The sequence below is a fragment of the Thermobia domestica genome, chromosome 3 (genome assembly GCF_964235325.1).
Source record: "Thermobia domestica chromosome 3, izTheDome1.hap1.1, whole genome shotgun sequence".
In the NCBI taxonomy this organism is placed as follows: Eukaryota; Metazoa; Arthropoda; class Insecta; order Zygentoma; family Lepismatidae; genus Thermobia; species Thermobia domestica.
The window spans coordinates 135,907,580-135,930,427 of record NC_137456.1 but is presented as its reverse complement, the minus strand read 5'-3'; the positions used below and the strand labels follow the sequence as shown (position 1 = coordinate 135,930,427).

General features: G+C 37.1%; 1 protein-coding gene across 1 annotated transcript in view; it reads right to left on the bottom strand.

The window, feature by feature from the left end:
• LOC145681514 (uncharacterized) overlaps positions 1-9,377 on the bottom strand; it is an 80,970-nt gene extending 71,593 nt beyond the window's left edge. Inside the window, exon 1 of the mRNA XM_081753160.1 lies at positions 9,127-9,377. Coding sequence (XP_081609286.1) covers positions 9,127-9,287 — 161 coding nt within the window. The 5' untranslated portion in view covers positions 9,288-9,377. The remainder of the gene's footprint in view (positions 1-9,126) is intronic.
• Positions 9,378-22,848: the final 13,471 nt, after the last annotated feature.

The following is a 22,848-nucleotide window of genomic DNA, read 5'->3' as shown; positions in this document are numbered from 1 at the left end:
TAAAAATATTGTAGTAACAAAAACGCAGATCTGTATTAATATATTTTCTGTATCATTTCAAAGAAGGTAGTTGTGATTTTATATAAGACATGGTGTAGTGGCTTCGTAGCTGTAATTTATAGGTATACTAGCATCTAGCATCTATTACCCACTTCGCTGGGTTAAATTAATAAAAAATAGTAGTATTCCTTTAGTCAATCACTTTTACTTCCCTATTACTAAAGCGTTCTTTGATATCGGACATTTTCAATGATTTTTATATACCTCCCTCCCTTCCCCATGTTGCAGGGCACGGTATCGGAAGTGTCATTGTTCATCTCAGCGACCCCGAAAGCTACGAATTCGACACTGATATTGGTCATTTCGATCATCTTCATATATATTCCCCCTCCCCTAAGTTGCGGGGCCGAATTTGGATTTAAACGGCATCAGAAGTATCACTGTTCATTTCAACAACTCCGAACACTATGAATTCGAAACTAATATCAGTCATTTTTGATCATTTTTAAATGTTTCTTCCCTCTCCAATCTTTAAGTTAAACGTCAGCGTGATATTACAAAAAACATCTCAGGTTTAAACTTCATCTAGGTTGCAAATTTGATCGGTCCGCTGGTTCAAGAGTTATTTGTTAAGTTTTCTTTATATACATATACATACATACATACATATATATATATATATATATATATATATATATATATATATATATATATATATATATATATATCCCCACCCCTAAGTTCTACCGTCAAAGTGAGATGATAAAGAACACCTCAGGTCCGAACCTCACGTATGTTAAAAATTTGATCGAGATTGTTTGGTTCAAGAGTTATTAAGTTTTATTTTTTTAACTCCTTCTTTCCTCTCTCCTAAGTTCTATCATCAAAGTGAAAAGATAAATATTATCCCAGGCTCGAACTTCATCTATGTTGAAAATTTGAGCAAGATCGGTCGGGTGGTTTAAGCGTGATGAAGTCACAAAGACAGTCACTTTTACTTTTACTGTTTTACATATATTCCCCCCTCTCTCTCCCCTACGTTGCACCGTAAAAGTGAAATGAAGAAAACATTCCAGGCCGGAACCTTATCTATGTTGAAAGTTTGATCGAGATCCATCGGGTGGTTCAAGAGGTTTTTTTTTTTTCATTTTCATATAATTCCCTCCTCCTCTTCCTTGCTTCTAAGATCTAGTATCTTCAAAGTGAAATGATAAAAAGCAACCTAGACAGGAACTTCATCTATGTCAAAAATTTAATCGAGTTTGGTCGGGCGGTTCAAGAAATTAAGAGCCACAAACATAGTCACTTTCAATTTTATAATATACTCGTATTATTAAATAAGAGTTAAAAATGCTCCACTATAGCAGATTTAGTCTTTAGGCCACCTAGTTAATAATGTAGGGTGGGAGAAGTGACATCCTAATAGACCGAAACTTATGACGTCATCAATACGGCCGCCCGTAAATATTCTAGTAAACTATGTAGAACCGTATAATTTAACACAGAAAGAAGATAGAATCGTATTCTTTGCACTAAAGTAAAGTAAATTAAGTGCATTTATACAAAATGAATTTGTAATGTCCAGAATCCCGTTATATACCTGTTATCTATGAATTTTGGATATCATTTTCGGAGTTAAAAATTATATAAGAAATTTGGATGTTGACAAAATTTTATTTTTATAGAGTGAAGTTTCATAATATTTCAGTTAGCAATACTGTTTTGCATTGTAATCATTTGTATGTAACATCCCTGACAAATTAATTACAGAAACATTATTTTTCATTTTGGGAGGAACTAAATGTGGTTTTACGTTTCCGTTACAACGTTAGCGAACTACTATAATAGTAGTAATAAATGTTACATTTTATAAGATAGGGCCAAACATTTTTGTTTACATGAACACTTGCAAAGTGCAGTTTAATTTAATAATTTCTTTGTTTAGCCGCATGATTTAAACACTTCTTGCATCCTCACTTGACCATCTTTTTATAGGTATTGGCAGCAATGAGAATGTTGATTCATGTTTATAGGACTTTATTTGCTTCTTTCTTCCACCCATATTTGCAAAGATCTGGAAGTGTAATTTCGGCCATGTTTGCAGAATCCCAAATACTTGTTTGGTAAACAGAAGCCTGCAATGATACAGAAGAGCATTCTGTGTAGGAGGCAATTTTTCTAGATTTTGGATTTTCTGGCAGAATATTGTTTTCTTTTAGCCGCTGATGGTGACTTTTTCCTGATTTCCATGTAGGTTAAAAAAAAAAAAAAGCAGTTCAATAGATTTAAATTCGAGTGCGTCAAAATCCAGGAAAGTGAAAGAATTATGTATGTTTACCAATGCTTCAGTTAGTGACACAGGGTTCCTCTTCCATGCTTCAAATACCATACTTTGGGTATCCCCATATTTGGGCCTACCTTCTGCCTCATTTCGTGACCTCGATCTTCACATGTCTCGTTTTTTATGGACGTTTCACAGTAAGTGTCCCAGATAACATGTAATGCCAATGTTTTCCTCATTTCAATCTTAATTTGCCTCAAGAAACACATATAAAAGTAATCTTCAAATGTTATAGACCCAATCGTAAAGGTAAGAAAATGAATTAAGGCTCCACCATTCCAAATAATAGCATGTTAATTTAAATTCTCAGTTGAAATGACATCGGTGGCTTCATTGGCCTGAACCTCATTCTGAAGGCACACAAGAACGTCAGATTTCTTGAAACATTACATCATGTCAACTACGTGCAATTGAAGGAGGGTATTCTTGAAATTCATGAGTAAAAGATTTCGTCCATATTACCTTTTCTTGATTGTGTAATTATGCACATTTGGACCAAAACAGAGACATTTCTCTTAATATTCTCACTTGCTTTTCTTGTACCCGCTCACGATTTGGTGTTTTAAACAACAAAACGTTATTTTTCTGTATGGGGGTGTCTAATGGTTTGCTTTTTCTAATGAATACTTCATTCACAAACCTGTCGTATTGTTGTTTAACTTTATCTAAGAACATTAGCACTGATTCCTTGTCTTCGCTAACGTCTCCTTGAAGATTCACTAGTTCATTACTGAACTCGAGAAATGAATTTTCGTTCTTATGAATCGCTTCAATCATGTTCTTCACATCACATAGAAAATCTAAATGGTGAAAGTAGTAACACTCATTATATTCATTGTCTTCATACCCAGAAGAAATTTTAAAGTCTTCAAGTAGATTACTTACTTTAGAAGCAAACGTAAACCAGTTCAGAGGAGCAATTGGATCTTGAGTTAAGCCAATTACTCCCCCTGTTCCGTTTAGTATCTTGTTTGGCTGTTCATGGCCTTGATCGATTGCAAGGGAAAAGAAATGTTTCTTAGATCTTCCAGTCTTGAACTCATTAAGGACTGATTTTGGTACTTGTTTCCAGGGTGCGAATTGGCGGGGGGGATGCCAGGGATTTCCCCCCCTGACAAAAATCTTTCCCACCCTGGAGAAGAAAATTTTTATCCCTGGCAGGGATAACTTCTTCCCCCTCTGGAGTATTTTTAAATATACATAAACATAAGATAGAAAAAGGGAACAATTCTTACTTTGCGTAGCTAACCTAAATATTACTTGAGTGAAAATCTATGAAAGATCTCACATCTCAACTGTTTTGTACTTGTTAGTATATATATATATATATATATATATATATATATATATATATATATATATATATATATATATGTGTGTGTGTGTGTGTGTGGGAGGACTGGGTGCGCATATGGGTGAAATTCATCCCCCCCTGGGAAAATTTTTCAATTCGCACACTGCTTGTTTCATGTCATTAACATGGATAGAAACCCATCTGGCATAGCGGTATTGGTCACATGCAAATAAAAAAAAAAAAAAAGATACCTCCATTATGTTCCAAGATTGCAACTTAAAGTTCAAAATTTCCCTCTCTATTAGTAAGTACAAAGATCAGCAACAGAGCCTCTAATTTCATAACAAGAATCCAATACGCAAACGTAGGGTACGTTAGAAACGAGAACTCTATATCGTGAAAAAACTGGTGGAAGTTATCAACTCAATTTTTATTTTATATTTTTTCTTACCTGTAAGTTAAACACACATACCTTCAATATCCTTTTCAGTCTCCTTTGATTATTCTATATCCATTATAATGAAATGTATTCACATAAAAAGCAATATGAAATATTCTGAAAACGTAGTTACACAGAATTTCATGTTACATATATATATAATATACACATTGCAGTGTATATTTGAATTTGTGCGATCGAAATATTGTAAAGCTAATCGTTTCGTGCTGAGATGATAGAAGTTCTATTTAAGTGACTGTTACCGCATTCAAGTGTATAAGGAGACAATGATACTATCTCTTCCTCCAGACCCAATTGACACAAGGAAGAGCAGTTATATATGTGCCGTACTGTAAAAATTTTAGCAAAATAAAAGCTTGAAAAGCTTTTTGCCAGAGGCAGAGTCTGTGAACAATGCTGGGAAGCTTACTGCTGAAAAAGACACTCCTAAGGAACTGTATGAAGTTCATGGTTAAGAAATCCTTGTCGACTACATAACAAAGTTAGAGTCACAGTTGATTTCCAAAAGAGAACAAAGGAATATACTTCAAACTGCAAGCATACTGAAGTCTGCAGCAATCAGCAAAACTCGGTCTAGAATTCATTTCTATTTCACGTTTCCACGTCTTGAAATGTCAACAAATTGAATATCAAATTGTAGTATGTGAAAGGCAACGGGAAACCACCACTCTACTTTTCCCTAGTTTGCTGACAGCAGAAAGAGAACATATGTACAATGCTGTTTGGCAGGTCAAAATATAGTTCCGGAGGTAAAATATTCCCCCTCCCATTCTAGCGGAAAACGAATGTGCCGTTGTTAGAAATGGTAGGGGAGAAAAGAACAATGTTAGATATTATTAAGAGGAGAAAGAGAAACTGGTTGGGACATTGGCTAATGAGGGACGTATGCGAACCGTGACAGCTAGATACTTGTGAAAATTGGATCCCCGACTAATTTTGGATCGCTTATCATCGTGATGATTGTCACTCAATGCGGAAATGCCTCGTTTGCCCGCTACCTATAATACACACACCAATCAGTAACCGGGTGAGCCTGTGCCGAATTATACCCCAAAAACGCCAGGAAAAGGGTAGAAAATGAAAAATGTATGCAGGTAACCTGATACTTACGACGTTGGGACGCGTGGTCAAGAATAAGGCGATAGTGTCTCACAAGCAGTGTTGCCATCCCAACACAAACTTATAGTTTTTCAAATAGAACGTATACCATTTTATGGCATTAAAACAATTGGTATAAAAACGTGAAACAAAATAATCAAAAGGTAGGTTATCAATGTTGCCAAATAAGTGAGATATGAGACTCTAAAGTTGAGAAATTATGGGGTCCGTACAGAGAAATGAATAAAATATACAACAACAAGTCTGCATAAATAACAAATGTACAGTAGGGAGTAAACTATATCATGCACAGTATCCAGTAACTAACGGGCTTAATCGAGTCATATCGAGTGTGCAGCTAGGGCGAGAAATGTACGTATTTTACCGTACTATTTATGGCTCTTCTGACGTATTGGTGTATTATGTTCAAATATTTCGCGACTGTATATTACTGGTAACCTGAATGCAGTTTGTTTTGTCTTCATCGTTGTCTCACATACTAACGTTTCCTATACTCTCGACTGATACCTATAACAGGTCATTAATCTTTTCGAATTAATTCTGACATACTTTCTTGTCACAGATTTGTTACCTTTCTTGGCACAGCTTTTCTGTATTCTTTTCATGCGCTAGTCCGTCGTTTCCGTAGTTTGGAAGGCATGAAGGATTTTATGCAGTATTTCAACTCCAAGACAGTTCATTTTATAGGTCTTGGGAACGGTTCAAGATATCGATTCCACACAAACGCCATTGGAATTGCTGCGCTAAAGGAATACTTGCTATTCACATTTGTACATTATTTTACATGGGACTTCTTCTTTCTACGGTTACTCTAAGATGTGTCCCTTTTGAGTAAATCCTGTATCAAGCCAGTTAGTCACTGGATGCTGTACATGCTGTACTATAATCCCTACTGTACCTTTGTTCCTTCTGCAGTCTTACTGTTGTTGTAATTTCTTCATTTCTCTGTACGGACCCCGTAATTTCTCAACTTTAGAGCCTCATATTTTACTTACTTGGCAACACTGATAACCAACTTTTCGCTTATTTGCTTTCACGTTTTATACCAATTGTTTTGATGTCATAAAATGGTATACATTGTATTTGAAAAACTATAAGTTAGTGTTGGGATGGCAACACTGCTTGTGTGACTATTGCCGTGTTCTTGGTCACGTGTCCCCCTCCCGTAAGTATCAAGTAACCTGGAAACGTTTTTCATTTTCTGCCTTTTTCCGGCGTATCTGAGATCTAATTCGGCACAACCTCACCTGGTCACTGCTTGGTATATGTATTATAGGTAACGGGTAAACAAGGCATTTCTGCAACGAGTGACTTTATCACCACGATGATTAGCGATCCACAAAATTTTCATAAATATCTAGCTGTCATGGTTCTCATACGTCCCTTGTAAGAAGGAACTGTATCGTAAAGGACGTGCCAGAGGGTATGGTTGCAGGAAAGAGAGGGAGGGTGCGAAGAAGACTACAATTAATGGACGATAACAAAACAAAAACAATGTACGTGAAGACGAAGAGGTTAGCGGAAGACCGTGGAGCATGGAAGCTTCTGAGTTGCAGCAAGTAACCTGGCAATAATGACGGAATGACCATGATGATGATTATGAATTGTAGCATTCATTTACTTTTTTCGGTATTTAATTAGCTACCTACAGAAAGTGAGACATTGCTTTGAGGATACCCACATCGTCAAATCATGAGAGTTGATGGCACTTGAACTTCATTACTACACGTCTATCAATTGGATTACAAATAACAAACGAATAATAAAGAACATTGCACATGTAAACAAATTGTGAGAAATGATTTAATGATATGTTTATAATCACTATGCAACCAAATAACAAATGATAACATAAACTAATTAAATTCACACTATTACGTTTTCATAAACCCTGAGAAAAAGCTTTAGAAATAAAAAAAATAATAGATTTTACAGGATTTATTTCCGACCTATGAAGTAGACCTACTTGATATTAAGAACTACTGGTGGTTTAATATGGAATAGTGGAAGATACAGAGTGCGGTCCCTGGTTCGATCCCAACTCGTGCTAAGCGTGCTGTGTGGAGGACAAATACCGTGTAAGTGTGTTTTGTATCGGATTCTCTCCTTTCTTCTCACATTCTTCATTCCACCACTTCACTCATTATCATCATCATCGTCTCCTTTAGCGTCAGACTATAATTGTGAGACGTTGAACTAAAAGAAAAAAGATATAGAGGTACTCAATATATATATATATATTTTTTTTTTTTGAATAGTTGTGTAATGCAAATTTACTATTCAGTCACCTTGCGAAACTTGGTATGAAATGGACAGCACGGTTCTGAGCTAATCGCATTTTACACGTAGTGGAAACTGGTATTATTAAATTATACTCGTGCATGATCGTTTTACTTGCAAGCTTATAATTTAACATCTGTTTTCAATTTTGAGATTAATTCAAACAAATTTTAACGTTCGATTCGGATCATATGAACTTTCAGTGGGTGTCGATCAGGACACCTCTGCCCCAAAGACTAGAACATAATAATTTAATGATTTTTCATATATAGTATTATTATCTAAAGTTTCGAGGATATTCTTAACTTGTTGAAAATGGCAAAATATTGTAAGCAGAATTGGACTAAGAAAATACTATACTTGGATCAACTATGACGATGCTCATCTTTCACAGACAAAGCAAAATATTAATGTTGAAAATGAGGTTTACTTTATCACATGCAGACTCAACTATAATAATATACGGTAACGCTAGCTTTTCGTATTTTCTTTAAAGGTTTAGGTAACACAATGATATCTAAGTTATAAATACTGCTTGAAATTCGGTCCCGAAAAATCGTTCACAAATTCTAATCTTGTTTAATCTAAAGAGACTGTTAGGGAAACAGTGGTTCAGTGTGGTGGACGCCTGCCTATGGTCAGAAATTGTATTTTAGATTTTGCTTTTTTGCATCCTTATGTAACATCGGGGCTATGATGAGCAGAATCTACTAAACATTAACGTGGACTTCGAATCACAACCGCGGATTGAACTCGGACCAGTTAGCAAACCTTACATTCCATTTAACGTTTCCATTTAAGAAATCTTAATTGCAAAACCATGTCATAGCCCTGGCTTTTGGGGATGGGGTTGCTCAGTCGTAGACCGTTCACCTCTGGTGCATGGGGTCCTTGATTCGATTTCAACTCGCGCCGAAGTGAGCTTTGTGGTGGAGAAACATCGTGTGCTTGGATTTTCTCGAGGTTCTCTCGTTTCCTCCCACTTTCTTCATTCCACCATTTCACTCATTTCTCTTCATCACCGTTTCCTTTAGCTTAGCCAGCGTAATCGTCGGAGTAAAACTTAGATTCCATTTCATTTTTTTAGCCCTGATTTTGGTGAGAAGGATCGCTAGCAAGATCCTAGATCATATATGATAGACACCATAATTCTGATAGTTTCTGCGATTTCATTCTGTGCGTATGGTCCCTGATTCGATCCCAGCTCGAGCTCCTCCTTGGCTAAGCGGTTCTCGTACGCGCCTTTGGCGTTAATCAGTAGGTCCACGTCTCATATAGCCTCGCTGCTGAAAGGGACGTTAAACTCAAAATCAACTCAACTCAACTCGATCCCAGTTCGCGCCAAGTCGGCTTTGTGGTGAACAAACACCTGAAAACACACACCGCTCTTCCTTCTGGTATGGAGGCTAATACGTGCTCCTTTGCTGCAGGCGGTTCTGGGTTCAGTTCCCGATGAAAGAATACTGAAATTTGAAAGAGTATTGTGGTTCAGATTCCACCTTAAACTGTAGATTCATGTCTCATATAGCCACGGTGCTGAACGGAACGCGCCGTTCCAATCAAACCAAAAAATTCCATTTTGCTTTTCGTTTTAAAGATATATAATTAAAAAAAAAAAAAAAAACATATTACCAGTCATCGTTCATCCAAAAATCCTGGTCCTTGCTGTTGAAAGCGATGTCTCTGTTGCTTCTAGTTGACACTACATCGGAATCAGTGATTGGTCGTTTCTCATCTTGTGGAAGAACAAGCAATGCCATGAATAGTCCCAAAGCAGTCTCAGGTAGATACATCCTTATTTTTCGTATAGCACCAACCAAGTTGTTTAATCAACACTCACTCGATACACAATTAGCTGTGACAAAATAATTCAAAGCTCTTTGAACCGTACTGGTTTAAGTCTATCAGTGCAAGGATTGCATTTATCATCTGTGAAGGACGACCTTCTGGCTCTCTGACGTATCTCAATAACGGTCAAAACCTTTCAACTCCATTTATACTTTTTTGTTTGTATCTCTTAAACAATGACACATGTGTGAATTCGAAAAAATTTCGAAGAATTAACGTTATTTATTGATACGAGTACAAAGAAAACACTATATTATCAGGGGTTTTATTATTATTTTAAAAAAATGAGGCTGCTTTATACATTACATTCATAGAATTTTTAAGCGTTATCGATGGTTTGGCTTTAGTGTTCGTATTCTTCTCAAAATTATAGCTTTTATCACTTGACACAAATAATTCAATTCCAAATAAGAAAAAAATGATTTTTTTAAAAAAAAATTGAAGTCCCACTCTTATGCCTTTTCAGCTAAAAGAAACATATGATTAATAAAAGTGAATGATATTGAAATATTTGGTAGAATGAAAATAGGAGAAAACAGGAGAATCTCGAGAATATCCACGGACACTATCTTATCCAGCACACACTCGCCCTGGTATCGAATCAAGGACTCCTTGCACCCGGGGTTAAATGCTCTACTATTATACTTTTTAACTATATCCATTACAACTTTTTACTTAAAAATAGTACCAAGTCATGAAACAAGAAGTCACAACCTTTCATCGAAAATAACATTGTTTTATATTTAGGGCATACACACTGGCTACTAAGGTGTTGAGAACTCTTCTGATTGTTAAACGAAAGTACATACGTACATTTGTAGGGAAAAATGTCTACTCACTAAAACTTCTAACATTTTGTATTTCTGATGAAATGCAAACCAATGGCCTTTAGATTAGAAATTCTGTATACTTCCTACTGAAATATGTTGTCAGATAATTATAAGTAGGATGTCATTTCATTACATTAACTTTGTTTAAGTACTTTGTTGTATTCCACTGTACCGAGTCCAATCGCTGAGCTACTGTGTTTCCAAACGCAAATAAGAGAATCATGATTAAGAAATTTAAGTTTGAAACGCTACAGCTGTTGAAAATTTGTTGAATCCATAAATTAAAAGAATTAAGATTACTATATATATATATATATATATATATATATATATATATATATATATATATATATATATATATATATATATATATATATATATATAAGCACAACACTAATAAAAAATTTGTCATAACAGGTTAAAGAAACAATATTTTTTTAACACTAGAAGCACGAAGCAGTCATTTTGACTGCTTCGAGAAATATAATTTCGTATCACTTCTGTAATGCTTCCACTAAGGCTCTGAAATTCATTGACTTTTAATATTTTTGTGCCCACTTGTTGATAGTATTAATAGTAAGTTTATGTCCCTTTCTACAGGGGCGCTAGTGTCAGTTATACCTAGAAGCACGAAGCAGTCATTTTGACTGCCTTATAAAGAATATGGAAATATAGTGTCTCTCTTTCTGATTTACAAATGGCAGTTTGTTTCTGGAGAAAAGAGAAATTGAAACCTTTATTAATTGTAATTTGAGGCAGAAGAAAGTAAGATAACTTATTATTGTATTGTGATATCTAGTTCCAATAAGAACGTTATAGAAGTTTTTCTATTGCCTTAGAAGATATCTCGTACTGATTTATCGTCGAAAAACAAATTAGTTCAAGTACATGCGCCCAATTTCTGCACGTTAGTTTGTACATGTAGTTGGTTGAATTGAACTGTGTACATGCGAGATTTTACGATGAGACCTCAAGAAATATTTCGAGTTTTACATGATCTCTCAGAAGATAAGTCTGAAGCAAATAATGACAATTTGCAGGATTCGAGTGAAGAAGAAGGAAACTAAAGTGATTCTCAACCTAAAGACAACATTTTATATTCAAGCGATGAAGAATTGGAAGACAGTCATGGAAAGACAACGCCAGTAGTGGTGAGTTTTATTGCTCCAGATGGAACAATGTGGACAAAATTGCATTTAGAACAAAGTGACGTTTGCCGTATAGCTAAGCAGAACATTGTTCCAGGACTTACAAAGTTTGCCAAGCGAGGCGTGTCTGAGGAACAATGTAGTAGTGCTTTTCGTTTACTATTTGAATTATAATGATGAGTCATATCCTAAAGTGCACCATTCCCGAAGCAAATAGGCAACTGAAGTCAACAATATGGACATTAGCTCTTCCAGAACTACAATCTTATTTGGGCCTTTTTATTTACCGAAGAGCTACTGGTGTGTCAGGATTACCCATTACCGTCTTGGGCAGAAGAACCGGGTCACCAATTTATAGGAAAACAATGAATAGGGATAGGTTCAGTGAAATAAGACGGTACTTGAGATTTGATGCAAAGGTAACAAGATCTCCAAGACTTCAAAAGGACAAGTTCGCAACCGCATCCGAACTGTGGGATTGCTTTCTTGAAAACTACATAAAATGTTATAAAGCACATGACAACTTGACTGTTGACAAGCAACTCTATTCTACGAAAATCAGATGTCGAATTCTGCAATATATACCAAATAAACCCGATAAGTTTAGCATCAAGTTCTGTTTACTTGCCGACATGCAATCAAAGTATGTCCTCAATGGCTTTCCATGTCTGGGCAAGGATTTGGAATAGAGTATAAAGAATAAAGAATAAATGTGACATGCGATAACTTCTTCACAAGGAAACTAGCTGATTCTCTTAGGGCTAAAAGTTCAGCTCTGCTAGTTTGGTTGCGACAATAAAGCAAAACTGAAGGGAGTTTCCTAAAGCACCATCACTACGTGCTACCCCAAAAAAAGAAAAAAAAACAGATCTACATCACTGTGATGTTTACTGCGATCAGAGTGGTAGTACATTAAGTGTCTACAAATGTAAGCGGAACAAAAGCGTTTCTGTGTTGAGTTCCATGCATAAGTCAGTGTTAATTTCTGTGACAGCAAAGAAAGACCCGAAACTATAACATTACAATCAGACACAGTTTGGCGTAGTCATCGTGGATCAAATAGCGAAGAAACACTCTGTGAGATGTGCGTGTAGACGGTGGCTAATGTACGTTTTCTTCAACATGATTGATTTGGCATGTTTTAATTCCTGGATGATATACAGAGAGCTACCGGAAAGAAAATCGGTAGGAACAATATCTCCAACGTTTGGCCGAGGAGTTGATGGTCAATGTAGCTGATGACAATTACAGTGTCTCTGAAGACGATGAAGTTCCTTCCACACACACGTTACAATGCCAAGTACAATTGTGTAAAACAACAAAACAGTTGAGATATGCTTGAAATGTCAAAAGTATATTTGTGGAATGTGTACTGCAGAGATCTGAAAGCGAGTTATCTGCGCCAAGTGTAGGTAACTTTGTAATGATCTCCTAAGAAGGTATTTTAGAAAGATTCCAAAGGAGATGTTATTTCAAAATAAACATTTAATATCTGAGAGTTGAGAGTAATCTTTGATTTTTTATCATTATTTTAAAATACTGTTATCGAACATATTTTATTCATGAATATTTTTAATATATGATATTGATGCACTTCATGCTTATAAATAAAAATAATAAAATAAATAATACACTTCCTAGGCTTACGTGTGGATATGACTCATTACGAATGTCATTAAAAACGTTCATCCTTCGTCATCATTACTTTATATTTTAGTCAGAAACGGAAAGCAGTCAATTTGACTGCTTCGTGCTTCTAGGGGGATCAAAATTTCCGTGCTTCTAGTGTTAAAAAATTAATAAAATAACAAAGAAAAATACTAAAAATTCAAATCATTCCAGCGTGGTGGTTCAGTAGTAGAGCGCTCATATCTGGCGTGTGAAGTCCCTGGTTTGATATTCCTTCGCGCCAATTGAGTTTTGCAGTGAACAAACACCGTGTTGGTGGGTTTCCTCGTAGGTAAAATTCATAAAAAGTTTACAGAGAGTGCCGTGGTAGCTCAGTGCTAGAGCGTTAAACTCTGATGGGTAGTGTCCCTTGCAGAGATGGAGTGGGTCAGTGGGTCAAGTGGGTCAAGTTTTCTGGGTGGGTCAGTGGGTCGAAGGTCAACAGCATGTGACCCACTGTGAACCACCACCCACCGTGACCCACCACCCACCATGACCCACTGCGACCCACCACCCACCGTGACTCACTGCAACCCACCGACTCAGTATGATCTACCGACCCTCTCTGCTCACTGCATTGTAGACAGTATCTTCCGAGGACTGGTAAATTTGTCTCCGTTTTACTTTGAAGACCTTCATTTCCCTTTCTTTTTCACTTGTTTCTGTCTACTTACCTGAGGTGAGTATATCTAACCAAGTGAAAAAAGAACTTCGGGCACTTTTGGATATTAATATTTTTAATAGTAATAATAGCAATAGGACTTATACTACTACTTGGCTTTCGAGACCTGTGAGTTTTTAGAGCTAACTACTGGAAAAAATACATTTTTGAATCACTGTAATATATAAATTATTATATTAAAAAATTGAATGTAACTATGTGTGCCTGATCATCACGGTCAAATTGCAGAGTCAAATGAAATTACTTTTGGTATATAGTTAGGCCTTAATCTAAATTGGGATGTTATATTGCTTTTATTATAATGCATAATATCCTAAGGAGGTAGTGAGGATCCGAATTTTTGCGAAAAAAAAAAAACGAGTATCTCGCAAGCCGTTAAACTTACGGAGCTGAAATTCAGTGTATTAACTCTTTATTGAAAATAAACAGAGTGTGTGATAGCATTTTTTTAAATTCTCCTTTATGTGGGGGGGGGGGACTTTCTATATATGGAAAATTGATAGTGAGTTTGTTTGTAAAAATGATCGAAAACGATCGATGTTATTTAAGAAAAAAAATAGAAACAAAAAATACAGTGCTTAGCTTCATATATCCATTGTTTTTGCTATAATAATTGCTGAAGCTTATGTTTATTATATGGAGCGCGTACAGCACAGGGCAATCAACCCATAAAGTTGTGAGAAAAATAGGCATAAAATTTGTACTGTAAGCTTAATTACACGGAAATTTGAAGTTTGGATTGTACTCGTAATTGTATGGAAAATTTTACACTTTTTCTCCCTTTACGTTGGTCTACTTACTTTGATTTGAAACTTTGAAATTTCATCCTTTTTTCCACTGAAAAGTATTGATAATTCAACCAGGAAATAATTATACTATGATAATTTAATTGAAATTCATTGTAATTTGGCACATGGCAAACAGCAGTGTGGTAATTGAAGTTGAAGAAGGAGGGAAATTCCCATTCACCTCTGAACACTTTCCAGGAACCTCGTTCCCCTTCGCTTTCTAGACGGGAGTGGGAACTTGGTAATGGTATCAAACCTTCATGTGTAATTACAAAAATTAAATTTATAAACAAATAAGAAATCATCAGTTTATCAGGCTTTAATTGATAATTTATTCACAAGATTTCCTATCAAAGGTGTGGTAGATGAAGTTTCTTTTCTACATGGGTCGATATTGCCAACTGACATGGTCGATATGGAAAAGATGTTGTATGATGATAGAGAGATGATACTTCTTGCTGAGTATTTCAAACCTGACCAAGAAAAATCGTTACCAGACTTAAGTCTAACAAGTAGATTGTCGATGAGAAGTTGCAGAAATCGGGTAGAAATATTATCAATTTCCACGACAGTGCGAACAGGGATTTCCTCTTATGAATTTACAGATGGCTAATATTAGAAATACACTAAGTGCTCAAACATTGTCTAACTTGTTGCTCATCAATGTTAATGGTCCACCGCTAGACAAGCTCAAAATAGACGAGCTAGTTATTTCTTGGCTGAAGGATGGACATCATTCCACTGCGGATGATTTACAGCCAAAAAGTTACCAACAGGAAATAAATCCGATTTCAGATTTGTTTTAAGGTGGAAAATTACGAGTTACGGAAAATGTATACTTGTATTACTAATGGCTTATTTGTGTTATTCAACTTTGTACCTAATTTTTAGTAAGTCTCTTCTTTGCTTTAGGTAAACTACTTTGAATAAATATTCATAATAATTGCAATTATGCATATTTGTAACTTAAATTTAACGTGGTGTTTTAGTGATTACACAAATTACAATTACGAGCATACTTTATGGAGGTGCTCTTACAGAGGGTACCCGAGCACCTTTATATACTATGAACAACTGATTTTTCAAGTCTTTTGTGAGAAAAATACTGTGAACTGAGAAACCATAACCTTTTCCATATTGTACAGGGGTATTTTCCTGCGAATAGAAGTTTCTTGTGGAATGCATTAAGAAATTAACACTTGAAAGAATACTCTCTTAGTACAAGTATATTTTAGGCACACACTAATTTTCCCCATCTCGAACTGTTTCAATTTCCTCACTGACAAACACTTTACCATTTTATATCGTAAAGATCAGATCCACTGTTATTGTAACAGAGTGGTGCTTGAGCGATTGACTAGAAATTCAAACTCCGATTAGTGACAATTTCACAGTCTTGTTTTATTACAAGTGTAAACTCTTTAGTCAGTTCAGAAGAGTCCGTGGATCGTGTTCAGAGTAGGGATGGCCATTTCCGGAAAAAGAGTTTTCCGGTTTCCGGAAATCACATTTTCCGTTTTCCGTTTTTCCGGAAAATTTTCCGTCTTCCGATTTTCCGGAAAATTTTCCGTTTTCTGATTTTCCGGAAAATTTTCCGTTTCCGTTTTTCCGGAAAATTTTCCGTTTTCCGTTTTCCGGAAAATTTTCCGTTTCCGTTTTTCCGGAAAATTTTCCGTCTTCCGATTTTCCGGAAAATTTTCCGTTTTCCGATTTTCCGGAAAATTTTTCGTTTCCGTTTTTCCGGAAAATTTTCCGTCTTCCGTTTTCCGGAAAATTTTCCGTTTCCGTTTTTCCGGAAAATTTTCCGTCTTCCGTTTTTCCGGAAAATTTTCCGTTTCGGTTTTTCCGGAAAATTTTTCGTCACGTTTTCCGGAAAATTTTCCGTCTTCCGATTTTCCGGAAAATTTTCCGTTTCCGTTTTTTCGGAAAATTTTTCGTCTTTCCTTTCTAATTTTCCAGTTTCCGGAAGAATTATATTCCGTTTTCCGTTTTCCCTGAAAATGTGGTCATCCCTAGTCTGTAGGAAGTTTAATCTTTTAAAGAGTTCTGGTATATTTATATACCATGGCGTACTATCGTCTTTGACCGCTTATTTAGGTTCTATAACAGGTATTTAAGCCGGGATTTTTTTTTTTATTTTTCAAGTCATGGATGGACCAAAGAACACCGCAGATGCGTTTTGGAACCGGATGGTCAACTTGGCGGCGCCAAGTGGTGCGAAGGAACGTGAGTTTTTTTCTTAAGGCAAATTTCAAAACTTTTTCACGCCTTTAGTTTTCAAGATATCAGATTGAAACTTGCATAAGGATTGTGTGTAGACCTACCTTTGGGTATTTATCAATTTTTTTTAGATCCCTACGTGAAACCGGGGACGGGCCCGAGGGGCGCAAGTGTTACGAAGGGGTGATTTTTTTCAGGAAAATTCCGTTTTTTTTTTTTTTTGGATTTTCCGGTTAAGGTTTATGATACCGACACGTGGTACCGTTGGTAAGTATGCCCTATCGTGAGAAAAACGAGGTATGAACCATGATCCTACGATAAATAGTAAGGAAGCAGTAGCTGTTCGAGTGAAAGTCTAAAATTTTGGACATCCTTAAAGGGTTAAACTTCTTGCAATCTGACTCTTTGTTACATTTCTATCTGATAATTCATTGTTAAGAGCTCTTCTTTGATCTATCAATCTCTCAAGCATTTCATGTATGCTGTAACACCGAGTTTTAACTTGCTGTATAAGGAAATGTACTTCCAATCCTAATAACCTTTACTGTTTTTCCAGTTCTGACGTTGGCAACGTACTATATTTAAAGTGGGAAACAATCCGACTAACAACACTTAACATTTTCTCGATTTTCTCTATTGCAAGTCCCTTATTTATAGAGAGTTGTAGGGTCTGAGCAAAACAACATATGCTTGTATATGGAAGTTCTCGTACCGCACTTGTGATATTACTAGCATTGTCATAGACAATTGCATGTATTTATCTAAAATGTTCCACTACTCTGCAACATGTGCTAAGTGCTGAGTTAGGTTTACCCTTGTGTGCCTCACTTCTATTTCAATTATTTGAAGGACTGAACTTATTGAACTTAGATGGAAGCATATAGTGAGCTGTGATTGTAATATAACTTTCCGTAGCCTGCGAAGCCCAGCTATCTGTTGTCAAATCAATCGATTCCGCAGCCACACTTCTCCTTAGAAAACAAGGCCTCAATACGGCGAGTCACAGTTTGCCTGGATGGTGAGTGGTAATTTGGTTCTACTTCATTCATAAATTCAAGAAACCGAATTGCTTCAACGAAAGGCAAAGGAAGAAGATCCTTTGGTACCATATTACTTATTTTACTATGAAGCACCTCTGCTCTTGCGGAAGAACAAGGTTTAGGGTCTCTGAGATAACAAGAATTCTTTTTTGTTTCTTACGTACTACTATGTTCCCTTATTTGTAAAACATTTTTTCTGGGATCTTTCTGTTACTTTAGATGCATTTGAGCGTGCACCAGGTGAAGCGATAATCTGAGATATAGAGGTAGCAGCACCTAGATTATCATCTACGTTTATGAAATAATAATAATAATAATAATAATAATAATAATAATAATAATAATAATAATAATAATAATAAAACACTTTGATTGCATTAGGAGTTCACAATATAGTAACGAAACATGCATGTAGAATAATAAGTAGAGCAACCCACATTATGCTTTATTTTTTTCCAAATTATGCTTTATTATGCTTTATTATTAATTTCAATCATTGTTTTACATTAATCGTGTTTAACGTATAATACGAGGGCTAGTCAAGAAAGACTTGGGCCGATTTTTTTTCTAGGCTATTTATTATTACTCAGCAACAGGCACATGATCCTTTTCAAAGTAGTCCCTGCCCATTTGAATGCACTTTTTCATTCGAGTCTTCCAGTCCTCAAACACGTGTCGCAGGCCATTCTTTGAGAGGTCCTTCAAAACCGCCTCCGACTCCGATGCCTTCAGAACCTCGGAATTATCGGAGAAGCGGCGTCCACGCAGTCTGGATTTTAGGGCAGGGAATAGAAAAAAGTCGCACGGTGCGGTAGGCGTCTCCACCATCCTCAAACCTTTGCAACAGCTCCCTGCAAGTCTCCACTCGAACGGCCTTCTGGTCTGGTGTCAGGAGTCGCGGAATCCATCGCGCACACACTCGGCTCATGTGGAGGTGGTCATGCAAAATTTTGAAGGCACTGCCATGAGATATGCGTAGTGCGGCTGCCAGATCGTCGATACTGATGCGGCGATCTTCTCTAACAATGACTGCTGCCGTGTTAATGTTCACCTAAGTAACAGCTGACGCTCATACACCTGGTCCACCAGCTTTCGTGATTGTCATTCGGCCCTCTTTAAACTCTTTGAACCACCAGAACACGGTACTTCGTGGCAGAGCGTCATCTTTGTAGGCTGCTCTCAACATTCCTAGAGTTTCTGTTGCACTTTTCCCCAGGCGATAGCATAACCGTATAGCTGCAAATTGTTCATCTCGTAATGACTCCATTTCTTCTACAGGCGACTTCTAGAGGCGGCGCAGAACATCACCTGCAATAAAAAGTCGTGGTTACCAAACATGCAATGATTCCTTAACAACATTTTATATATATGCACAGCAAGACCCACCCTACTTGTATGCCAAACTATGAAGCTCCAGCGTTAACAGAACTGCCGGGAAAAAAATCAGTCCAAGTCTTTCTTGACTTGCCCTCGTATTTACTATACATTAAATATTCTAAATATCTTGATCTATTTATTAATATTTTATGCAACCAGTTTCTTTCATATTTAATGAACTTTCTACCTAATGCACTGTAAAGAGAGGCTTTACTCGAGTCAGTTTTTTTAAATCACTTGTGTGCGCCTTAGAGGTGCATATATACAGAAAGGGAAAGTAAAAGATGCCACCAATAAGTACAGAAAGTGCTCAACTTCAAGAGATACACATAATAGTATAGTGTGGAGTTCTTGTGTACTATTCATTGTTGGTGGAAGTTTTCTTCTTTTTGTCCTTTATTCTTTTCTCCACGTCAAAAGATTAGACCAAAAAGTTTACAGAAATAAAAATAAGCTTTTCATTGTTGCATTGTTATGTTCTCAATGATTTTGCATTGTAAATATTGTTTCTTAAAAATATTAATACGGTATGTTAAACTTGAAATTAAAGAGATTTTTTAAAGAATTGTGCTATATCTTTTAAATTATGCTTTATGCTTTATTTTCTAAAATTATGCTTTTAAAATTAGTTTCTTCTGGACCCTTAGACAGAAACAACCGTGTTCAAGGTACCAACCATATGTATAAATAGCTATTATGCTTTTTATGCTTTGTATGCTTTTGGGTTGCTCTAATAATAAGTAAAACTTTCAAATGCATACAGAAACATAGATAATAAGTCAGCATTGAGAACTGAATTGATGTATCGATGACTAGGTGGAATCGTCCTTCAGTTTAAGAGAAATTAGCGGAAAAAGTTACGAAGAGAATTAATTATGTGGAATAGATCATTATTTTATTTATTTACTTTTGAGTTTTACGTCCCACGCTTATGCCGGTTAGGCTAAAGGAGACGGTGATAATGAGTAATGAATGAAATGGTGGAATGAAGAAAGTGGGAGGAAACGGGAGAACCCCGAGAAAACCCACGCACACGGTGTTTGTCCACCACAAAGTTCACTTGGCGGGAGCAGGGTTTGAACCCGAGACCCCTAGCACCAAAGGTGAACGCTCTACCACTGAGCCACCGCGGCCCGAATAGATCATAGATCATTATATGAGTAGCTGGCGCTAGTTTCAAGTAGTGCTACATACTATGGTATTTATAGTCAATAGTACCGGTATTTGGAATTCGTGACGCTTATTGTTGCAAGATGGTAACACTAGGGTAAAGTGTAAAATTGAATTACATCAGTAGAATTGAATTTATCTTAGGGTTAAAAAGTCTATGGCACAGGTCAGATGTAACTGAGTAATAAACTTAAAAAAAAACATCGGGACGATAGGGTGCTCGAATCGAACATCGGCCTTCTGAATGTTAATCCGATGTTCTAACGCCTGAGCTCAGTTGGAATACGTAGTGTACTCCCGCCAATACTACTGCGTGTGGATTCTATAGAATCAATCTAGGGCGCCGATTTCTCTGTAACTTTGGGGATCCATTCAGATGCAGAAGGTATATATGAGGGTTTTAAGACAAAATGAATTCAAATTGTATATTTATAAATAAATGCGGGGTCCACATGAACTTTGAGGGGGCTGCCCCCGGCCCCCAGGATCTGTGACCTTGACAGATCACCGTGATCACGATAAGCAATGAAGAAATGGTTGGAATATAAACATACCAGTTGTATTAATGACACACTGCCAGCTCTACTGCCCGAGTTCTGCTCTCAGGTACACGCATAATCGGGGATTCCCCGAAACACAGGCATGATGGGAATTTCCCGGTGCAAACGAATGATCTGCAAGCCCTTACGCAAACAAAAAAAAGTACATGATTAAGCAAGTGTACAAATAGATGTAGGAGGAAGGAATGTTTCGTCGCTGATTTACTCGACGTTTTCTCTCCTATCACTGTTAAGTTTGAGTTGCGTTTCTTTAGCACTAGATGGTGAAGAGCATTGCCTCATTTACAGGTTGTTTTCGCGTAGCATTTTTCGTTATATTTCTTAATGTAAGACGACCAATGTCACTATTCCAAGTGAACATTTTCATTTTCCGGAAAATTTTCCGTCTTCCGTTTTTCCGGAAAATTTTCCGTTTCCGTTTTTCCGGAAAATTTTCCGTCTTCCGTTTTCCGGAAAATTTTCCGTTTCCGTTTTTCCGGAAAATTTTCCGCCTTCCGATTTTCCGGAAAATTTTCCGTTTCCGTTTTTCCGGAAAATTTTCCGCCTTCCGTTTTTCCGGAAAATTTTCCGCCTTCCGATTTTCCGGAAAATTTTCCGTTTCCGTTTTTCCGGAAAATTTTCCGTTTCCGTTTTTCCGGAAAATTTTCCGTTTCCGTTTTTCCGGAAAATTTTCCGCCTTCCGATTTTCCGGAAAATTTTCCGTTTCCGATTTTCCGGAAAATTTTCCGTTTTCCGATTTTCCGGAAAATTTTCCGTTTTCCGTTTTCAATTTTCCGGTTTCCGGAAAATATATTTTCCGTTTTCCGTTTTTCCGGAAAATGTGGCCATCCCTAGTTCAGAGTTGATGACGATGGATTTTGGTGGGTCACGGTGGGTGGTGGGTCAGAGTGGGTCACCGTAGGTGGTGGGTCATGGTGGGTGGTGGGTCAGAGTAGGTCACCGTGGGTGGTGGGTCATGGTGGGTGGTGGGTCAGAGTGGGTCACGGTGGGTAGTGGGTCGTGGGTCAGAGTGGGTCATGGTGGTGGTGGGTCAGTGGGTCGTGGGTCACGGTGGGTGGTGGGTTAGTGGGTCGTGGGTCAAGTTTTCATTGACCCACGCCAACTCTGGTCCTTTGTTTGATATTAGATTGCCAAGCAGGGCCGTGCCGAGAAAAATCAGCGGCCGGGGCGAGAGTATACAACGGCGCCCCCATACATATATTCCAAGCAATTTTTCCTATCTTTTTTCCTTTTTACTCCCGATTTTTTCGCTCCCTTACTTCGGCGCCCGGGGCGTCGCCCCACTCGCCCCCCACGCCACGGCCCTGCTGCCAAATGAGCTTTGTAGTGGAGAGACATCGTGTCGGTTGGTTTTATCGGGAGTTTTCACGTTTCCTCTCACATTCTTCATTACATCGTCCTTCTTAGCTTTGGAGCTTAATCTTTAACCTTTTAAAAATGCATAGACAGAGACTGAAATGTTTCAGACCAAAGTTTATAACGAAAATATTAATTTAAATGAGGAAATTTGACTAGAAACATTTTGACTCAAAAATATGTTTCAAAACTTAGATGTATAAATTTATGGAAACTGCACTATAGGTACAGCACGTCTACAAATAACATATTAATATCAAGAAGTCTAAGACTGATGACACACATATAAAGGTAACCAAGAACGTTCTCTCGCTTTTTTGTGGAGATCTGAGTTCCATTGGCCCTCACATCGTGAATTGAATGCGAATGGAGATAAGGCGAAGGTCAGTTCTTGGTGTGGGTATATAGAACGAATGCCACTATTTGTTTGATCTGTAGTAATCACTGCTGTATTACTTCTTCTATCTCTTCCTGTACTAGCACTACCTGGTTGTGGTAGTTCAGTTACACCGTGAACTTGCGTAAGTATAGAGTGAACACAGGACCTCCCCAGAGCATCATAAGGGCCTGTATACTCTACGAGTTCAAATTGGGGTCAAACGCTGCTGCAGCGGGGCGGAAGATATGCCAAGCCTTTGCTGAGGCTGTCGTGACTACGCGGACAGTG